We start from the raw sequence: 8,943 nt of genomic DNA, 5'->3' as shown, positions 1-8,943 counted from the left end.
TCAGTACTGTCTTTAAAAGAAAAATCCACTGCTCCTCAAGTGATACGATATCACTGGTTCATGTAGAGGGATCTGACCGCGCACCGTAGTTATCAACAAAAACACTATCAGATAAGTCAATGTATGCCACAGGAAGGTTAGAGAAGCTTGGCGCACGTAACCTGACCAATCAAAACTTCCTTGAACAACCACTGCATCGCATCACGTGCATAGAAACCACACAGACGTGCTTTCAAAAATCTTGACTTATTCAGGCAGCCAACGAAGTTTTTAATACTACATCTTCCAAAACCTGTCACTAACGCCTTCCACATGTCAACAACCACTTCATCACCAAATTCTTCCGTACAAACTATCAACATTTCCGTACAGTCCATTCAACGTTCCAAGCGATTTAAACAGTCAACAGAGCACAATTTCCGGGAGTGCCTTCCATCTTTAACCACATTCTAAAAAATCAAGAGCGTCTTTCAGCACCGTCGTATAAAGCACATCTTACACACAGCACGACTCAACAGTTATTCTAAAACAGTTCGCCGTTTTAACAAAAGTAGCACTCTCTTCATCCCCTATTTGCCTAACACCAGATTTACTTCAGACAGCAGAAACCTGCAACTCTCTGTCCCACACGGTACATTCTATTTCTCCGTGGTTAAATGCACGTAATCGGTCGGTCACAACCAATCCAGTAAGGTGTTACATTTAAACCGCAAGGAACTCAATTTCAAAACTTCACAAACTGATGGAGAAGGTTCACAAAGTTCTCCTGTCCATGTGCAGATACGCCGAAAATGCATTCAGCGAAAACAGCCACATGCGAGGGAGAAGAAGCAGCAGACTTGGTGCGGCAGTCATAACAGGTGACCGACAGAGATGTCACGAGACCGACGGAGATGACAGTGCGCAAAGTAAAGTGCGAAAAAGTGCAAACAGGCTCGGGATCTTGCAAAAACGTCTTTGAGGCTCGACTGGAAGGTTGGGCTTCCCGAGAAACTCGTACGCCAGAGGTAACAAACAGCCAGGGCTGAAGCCAGGACACAGGAAACAATCCGACAAGAGCCCGAAAAGTTTTCTCGCTGTCGACAGTAATGGTTACTGAGACACCAAAATGAGCTCGAAACACATTCCAGCAGAGGGGATGTTAAAAGCAGGGAAAAAAAGTATGGGACCAAATGCAGCTCAAGTTTAGAAGTTTACCGGTTCAACGTGTAATGTTACTTCCAAAAAAAAAAAAAAAAAAGAGTAGAATCCAATACTTTAAGAGCTTCTTAATTAGGACAGTCATGACAATAACAAGAGAAAGGGGGGAAAAAAGGAAAAAAAAAAAAAAAAGTCAACAATGTACATTGACACTTTGCGTGGCTTTTCCCACACGTCTTCCTCACGCGATAAAAGAACAGAAAAGAGTTTGCGACATCATGTTGAAGCAGCGCTGCGTGAAGAAATAATAATAATAATAACTAAAAAAAGAGAGAACCCAAAGATGACACTGTTCCACAACAACGCAGTTTGTCCAAGCAGAAGATCCGACACAGCAGCCGCACTCATCGGTACAGCCTTGAGAAGTCGCGTAGGGATGTGGAAATGCTCCTCATGTGCTCGGCACTGCAAAAAACATAAAAAGAGAGGAAGGCGAAAATGAAAGCCCTTGTTAAAAAAGTTCCTCACGGTACTTCAGTCTGCTTACATGCTCTGAAGGCAAAAGAGTTATGGCTTCCCTTGGCGATACTTGCCAAAGACTTCTGTACTGTAACATTGTGTTTGCGTCTATTTCTTTGGTTTTGTTTCTTAGTTTTTGGTGCGAATTACTTCCGACAGGTGGATTGGCAACGCGTCATGCCACGGATAGCCAAGAATCAGAGTTCCCAGTAGCTGGTGTGCACCTGCTTTACTCGCGTGCCATTTTGTTCACTTGTCACATGTTATGACGTTGGCGCCAGACATACCGTATTTATTCGAATATAATACCCCTGCTACACTAGGGTCCAAATGTCATTTGAACCAAATGTCATTTGACTCAAATGCCAAGTTGTGCTGCTACACTAGGTTTTCAAATGCCATTTGGCTCAAATGACATTCGAGCCAAATGAGCACCGAGAGAGACATTGGAGATTTCAAATGCCATTTCCAGCACTCTAGGACGCAGCGTCTTCGATCGGCAATAAAAAATATAATACTTTCGTACGTAAAACAAACAAAATATTGTTGTTTGTGAAACTTTGTTCACTGTTTATTTACTTAAAATACGAAATCAACATATTTAATTTTCATACTCTCAAAACCAGTGGGTCAGTTGCAAAAAACACAAACAAAAACAACGCAAGGCAGCCATATTTAGAGTCAAAACTGGTGTCTCTTCTAATTTGATATCATTTTACTGCCTCGGACTGCCCCTAAGTTTGATTGTTGTATTAGTGTACAGAAAACGGACTGGGGCAACGACAGCGCCACTACAGCACAGTGAACAGTTGTGAAAGCTTTCAAATGGCATCGAAATTGTAGTGTAGCACGGTGGATTCTGAATGGCATTCGAAGCAACCCATTTGACATTTGGTTCAAATGACATTTGGTTCAAATGACATTTGGACATTAGTGTAGCAGGGGTATAAGACGAGTGATCAAATGTAGCGCAGCAGAAACGCACGGGGCGGAAAGAATACACACAGACGAGCGCTAACTTCCAACTGATTCTTTATTCGCATGATGGCAAATATTATGCTTAGCCTTAGCAGGAACAATGAAGAGGAAAACAAAAATAAAAATACCGGCAAAGAAAGAGCGAATGCACCCAGCACGCGCCAAGCATTTTGACATTATTTATTTATTGTTCCTGCTAAGGCTAAGCACATATATTTGCCGTCATGTGAATAAAGAATCAGTTGGAAGTTAGCGCTCGTCTGTGTGTATTCTTTCCGCCCCGTGCGTTTTTGCTGCGCTACATTTGATCACTGTGAATTACCATACAGCTTTACTTAATAAGACACGTTTTTTTTTTTTTTCCCAGAATCCGTAGTCTCAAAGTACGACGTACCCCGCCTTATATTCGAACCTCATAAATATGCTTTTTTTTTTCGTTTGGCTCTCCAAACTGCAGCCTCGCCTAATAATCGTGACCGCCTTAAATCGAATAAATACGGTACTAGGCCAACACTTGTTCTGTTGCTAACAATGTGCTGAAGTGGCGAGGTGGTAACGCCTGAAATAGCCTTGGTGTTTTCTCTCGCGCCTTTTGTGACCTGCATGTAGTCGAGAGTGGGAGGGGGACACCGAACCCTTTCACTGTACCACATGCTTCTCACACAAATCTTCTTCTGGAGGCACGCGCAACGCTTGGTTAGAACAGTAAGTTGGCTGGGGCGTAACATTCCCTTCGGATCTGAGGAAAGTACCGCAGTTGAGTGGTAGCGGATATTATACCGCATTTACTCTATTCTAAGCACCCCCTTTTTTCCACTATCACAACAACGCCCAAAGTGAGGGGGGGGGGGGTGCTAAGATTAGAAAAACCTAACCCCCCCCTCAATCCCGCCACTTTTTTGGCGGCCGTATCTCCACAAGACGAGCGCAAGGAATTAAGTTTTATTTGCCAAACACTGAAAAGAAAACTAAGTACAGACAGTGAACAGACCACTTACGTCTGATCCTCAGCCACCCTCACTACCATTCGAGTTTGTTCTGCGGCTTAGGCTGCCGCTCTCAGCAGCCCCAACCATAAAGTTTCATACAATAATAACTAGAGGGGAAACTGGCGGTAGTGTCCACGCGAACTCCGAGGCGGTGCATACGCTTCGATGGGAATGATGGGTAGTTCTGGAACCAGATTGCATGGATCAAAACAGGTCTATGGCTGCGCCAATTGTGTTTTTGACCAAAAAAAAAAAAAACTCTTATTGCCCGGTTCGCTGTTTACAAATTACTTGACAAACAAGAAAGTTAGCGACCAAAACACCGGTTTCATACGAAATAAAAAAGGCGCGTTAAAATGAAAAGCAGACGCGGAGTCGAGGAGGTTTCTGGAGTAGGTTTGCCATTCACCGTCAACTACAGCAGGACACGCGCGGACTTCTTTAAAAACTACTTGTAAAGCTTTCGGCGCTTGTAGTTTTTAATACTAAGAAAAGTTTTGGGCTCCTAAAAAAAAAAGAAACCAATTACCTTTGAAGAATTTATTCTTGCCTGAATTAGTCACATTCATCAAGCTGTGTTCCTATCAGCTGCCAGTCTACGCCGTAGGAGCCAGGGTTCGCACGAAAAACGTGCCTATTCTAAGCCGTTCGCAACCGTCTTTGGCTTCGAAAATACACTGCTCTTCCGAATGAGCAGTGCCGCAACACCTAACTCGCAGGCAACTTTGCCGCATCCAGCACCGTCATTTGTGTTTTTGTGCTCGCTGTGCCGGCAACGAATTGGTGACCCACCCGATTCACAACTCTGGTTGTAAAACATTTCCACTGAGGGGGGCATAAGCGCGCGTGTAGCATTCAGTTCAAGGAGAAACGTATTATTGAACGCTTCTTCCAACACAGGCAAATATGTTCATGCAAGCCCAAAATAAAAACGAAACTGACTGCACGATTCAATCCACAGTAGCTTCCACAAGCCATCGAGTGCCAATCCGAATCCAGAACTACCCATCACACCCCTCGCGGCGGACGATCACAGCGCCAGATTCCTCTCTAGTTGTTATAGTACGAAACTCTATGGCCCCAACAAGTTGTCTTCTGTTCCGTTGAAGTGGTTTGTAATCTCAAACTTCATAAATTACTACTTGGCCCCAGAATCAACTTAGGCGCACTTCCATGCGTCTCAAATCCACCTTGCGATGGTTGCTTAGAAAAGAGGGTGCTCAGATTCACATGCAAACTCTTTTTCAAAGTTAAAAATTTTTCCTGAAAGTAGGGGAGGGTGCTAAGAATCGGGGGTTGTTAGAATTGCGAAAATATGGTACGCACCTGGTGACTGTCGACAGGAACTCCTGCAGCTGCGCTGGCGTAGCCGTGACGGCCCCACCGCTGCTGTGTGTGGGCAGGAGCTTCAGGGCATTCTCCAGCCACGTTGACAGTGCCTGTGAAAAAGAGAGAGCAAAGGAGCAAAGGCTTGTAGGGTAGTTACTGGTCCCAAGAGCACTGGAGCCAGATCATTCCCAGACAGGCTTTTTCTCCCCCAACAAAGTTCTTTTTTTGGTATTTTCTCTCATTCTGAAAGAAAGAAAGAGGGAGAGAAAAAGATGGGACGGCAAGTTGCTTCCGTCTACCCCCTTTCTCTACAAAAGCTGATCAACTGTCGACTTTGAACATGGCTTTGATAAGGGAAAGAAGTTTGCCCATTTACAACCAGAAACACTGGAAATTTATTAACTTCTGTCAGGTTTATTATTAATATCATTATCATTATTATTGTAGTAAGGGTACCTCGACTGAGGCCAACCCACTACACCGAGTGATGGCCCAACCACCACCGTTTGCTCGAGTACATGTCTATTCTCTCTCTCTCTCTTTTATATTACTATTACTGTCACGACTACAATGCCTTTCTTAGAAGAAAACAACCCTATTTACATTAGAATACACACAGAGCACGTCTAATCACCACTATTTTTCCCCATCATGGTCTTTTTGCCATCATGTGCCCTCACTGCTTTGTCCTCGGGGGAAAAAAAAAGAATTCAACAATTATTATTATTACCACCATGATTATGAAGTTTAGCTCTGTTTGCATTTTCAACCCATATCCGCTCCTCTTCCCTTCCTCGCACTTTTGCATCTTTAGATCCTTCACATGACACCTGCTACAGCACAGGTAAAACCACTTTGATTCAAAAATGAATGATGATGGTGATGGTGATGACAACGACGACTATGACTTTTTCTGGCGCAAGGCCAGCCAGAACAGAGAGCGCTTCCAGAAGAACTTCCGCACAGGGCGCCCCTCACCTGTCGGTCGAACTCGATCATCTCGAAGAGCACCTCGGCCACCTCGTGCAGCAGCGAGGTGGGCAGGCAGAAGATGGACGACTGCACCAGGGTGGTGACAATGGTCTGGCCGTGGCTCGACAGCAGCGCCCCCACCAGCGAGTGGCGCTCTGCAAAGTCGGGGGCCTCCTGGGAGGAAGGGGAGGGGGAAACAACGACAGAACGGCACTGGTGATTGTGAAACGAGATTCCGCTCCCTGGTGGGTACAAGCCCGGCATTTCCTGTGCGCCACCTGCGGCTTCACTTTGAACACCCCTTCTACTCTTCTTTGCAACTACAGTCGGACCTTGTTATAACGAAGAAGTATTGGGACAGCAGATTAGTTCGTTACAACCGATAGGTAAAAATCAGCTATAACAAATCGACAATCTGACTCGCGCAAAAAGACTTGATACAAAAATGCATTTTTTTATGCTTTCCCTTTTTCCTCGTTGCATTTCGAGCTCAATGAACCTGAACATGAGTATGTGAAATCACAACAGAACAGAGTTCGCTTGACAAAGCAAGACTGCATCCTTATTTATTTGATGAAGGATGTGATCTTCGTCTGGTGGATACTGTGGGAATCGTGGAGAACCGCGGCTCGCGATCCCAAACCGGCGCGCGCTTCGGGAGAGACGCTTTGCGCTGAAACCAGTTCGGCGCTCCATGGTTCATCGGCAACCCCCGAGAGATGGCACCACCGGTCCGCGCGAGGCATAGGCGCGCGGGCGACACAAACGTGTGCATGTGGAAGACGGAGAGAGTCTCACCGGAGGCCCGGTCGGGGCAAGATCGGCTGAACAGCGCGGCGATGTCGGCGGATACAGGTATCTCAGGCGGGAACAGTTTGTCGCACGCCGTGAGTGCCTGCCTCCCGTTCGCGGTCACGACCCGGACGGCGTGATTCGTGAACGCCGTCGAACCTTGTGCTTGCATGCTTTGGGATTCCCCCATTAAATGGCTGTGCTTCGGCACTACTGTCTACTGTGTTCTCGTATCGGCGAACCTTGCTGGGCTGCCGTAGGCTCGGAAGCCTGCGTGGTTGACACGCCGGGAGCTAGCGTGGTTGACACGCCAGGAGCTAGCGTGGTGGCCTACGCCGGAGTACTGGCTAGGTCGCCCCAAAGAACCCCACGATATTGCACAATACTCACAGCACTGAGCAGGATGAAGTTTTCCACAGTGTCCATGAACAAAAGAGCCTTTATACTTCTCCTGCAGTTTAGGCCTACGGGAGGCTTTTCCAGTTAGCTTTTCAGCCTCCTGGTCAAATATTTCTTCGTTATATCTGATATCGCGCAACCGTCACGGTTTCAGTTTCGTTATAATAGAATAAGTGTCGCTGAAATAAACCGTGACCAACCAAAGATCGTATTTAGTCTGCTACAGCCAATAATTCGCTATATCAGTGTTCGTTATAACGAGGTTCAACTGTGCTAAAAAAATTTCTGCCCCTGCCTACCTCAGTAGCTAAGGGGAAAAATCTTGGGTTTCGGAACAAATGCCCTGGGTTCGAGCCCTAGCAATGCAGCATTTTTTTTTCTTATTACTCATAATTTTTTTAGTGTAATGTGTCCTCTTAGCTCAATGCTGCACCATATTTTCATAAACAGGGGCAGTTTGTTATCTTTTAGGTCGGTTTGGAGGTGGGCCATGGCACATCAACAAGTTTAATTAATGTTTTGCATCACACCACAAGTGCGGGGCTTGTACGTATCTTGAAACGAAATATCACTGTAGTGAATGGCTGCACAAAGCCCTCCGCCTGGACAAACACGAAGGAAATCGGTAATCACGCTATGCTTAAAGCCTGAATTCACAAAACCCAAGATGGCACTATTAGGGCGAAAGCCTTAGGTGTCTCATCGAATGCAAAAAGTGACCGTAGTCGTCATCAGCATCAACAAGAGCGGTACCAAACAGGCCGTCGCTGCAAAGACAAAATAAACAGACATGTTTGGGTTCGTGTGGGATTTGAACACGGGTCTCGCCAGAGCGGCAGTCAAGGGCGCTAACCACTGACCTAACCCGGCAACCAAGTTGCCAGTTTGATATGGCCATGCAGCATAGCTGAAGCTGAGCCAAGTCTCAATCTGAGCATGCTGAACTGCGCTGGCAACTCCCCCCCCCCCCTTCCCCCCTCGCCCCCTTCAATTTTTTTTTATTCGCATGCATCATCTCGTTGAATTCCAAGTTAAATGCATCAAGCAATGCTTTAGCCACTATAATAAACAGTGCTGGAGAACCCCCCCCCCACCAAACTAATTAATACAATGATGTATTTTAACACGTTTTTGACGAAGTACAGAAGAGTGCTTTTTATGCCCACTCCTCTTTTCTTCCACATCCAACCAGCTAATGCTGCCTGGCTTACAATAATTAACTACGTGCGTAAGGGGAGACCGCCACAGCCACTATGTCTACACAGCATCTGAGTATGCAGTGGGTGGGATTCTCTTCCTCGAAACAGTAAACTCGTTCACCAGAACTGGCCAAATGCAGTTTAATAGCACCAGTTGCTGTCGTCTAAAGGCGCTTGCTTTTGACTGAAACTGCCACTGTTTCCTGTTGGTAGTGGTGACGTCTTTCCATGGACACTTGGTTAGATCGGCTAAGGGCCACAACAGCAGCGGACACCTAGTGCCCACGAAAAATCCCTCAACGAGTCTATATGCTAGCGCGTTAAATTGAGTACAGTTTAGGACCTTCAGCCTGTATGGCCACGGCCGTGACGCCGCTCCCGGCACGTCACCCATAAAGTTCGAACGTGATCGGCTGTCTTGTTACACTTCTTTACAGCAAGAGACACGCAAGGGACCCGGGGAACAAGTCTCTCGTAACTAAGGTCCCTCCTACGCGATGTTGCAAACGCGGCGAACATGGGAAAACTAACGAAACCAGTTCCATTTAAATGCCTCTCATAACCAAGTGTCTATCTTTTGTAACAGAGGTTTCACTGTACCACGGGTGTGGAGTGGAAAGTCTGAG

At 46.1% G+C, this 8,943-nt stretch overlaps 1 protein-coding gene across 2 annotated transcripts in view; it reads right to left on the bottom strand.

Moving 5' to 3' along the window:
- Nucleotides 1–1,409: 1,409 nt before the first annotated feature.
- The window catches only part of Tnpo-sr (transportin 3), a 45,207-nt gene continuing 37,673 nt past the window's right edge, over nucleotides 1,410–8,943 (bottom strand). Inside the window, exons 23-25 of one of the 2 annotated variants that reach the window (XM_077674205.1) lie at nucleotides 5,934–6,098; nucleotides 4,953–5,065; nucleotides 1,410–1,605 (exon numbers count right to left, since the gene is read on the bottom strand). In XM_077674205.1, coding sequence (XP_077530331.1) covers nucleotides 1,545–1,605; nucleotides 4,953–5,065; nucleotides 5,934–6,098 — 339 coding nt within the window. In that variant the 3' untranslated portion in view covers nucleotides 1,410–1,544. Of the gene's footprint in view, nucleotides 1,606–4,952; nucleotides 5,066–5,933; nucleotides 6,102–8,943 lie in introns of both variants that reach the window. The other variant, XM_077674204.1, reaches the window with a different exon arrangement.

The sequence above is a fragment of the Haemaphysalis longicornis genome, unplaced genomic scaffold (assembly GCF_048455015.1).
Source record: "Haemaphysalis longicornis isolate Haplotype H1 unplaced genomic scaffold, Haemaphysalis longicornis Haplotype H1 scaffold_6, whole genome shotgun sequence".
NCBI lineage: Eukaryota > Metazoa > Arthropoda > Arachnida > Ixodida > Ixodidae > Haemaphysalis > Haemaphysalis longicornis.
Note: the sequence above shows the minus strand (reverse complement) of the source record. Positions and strands in the feature narration are given on the sequence as shown.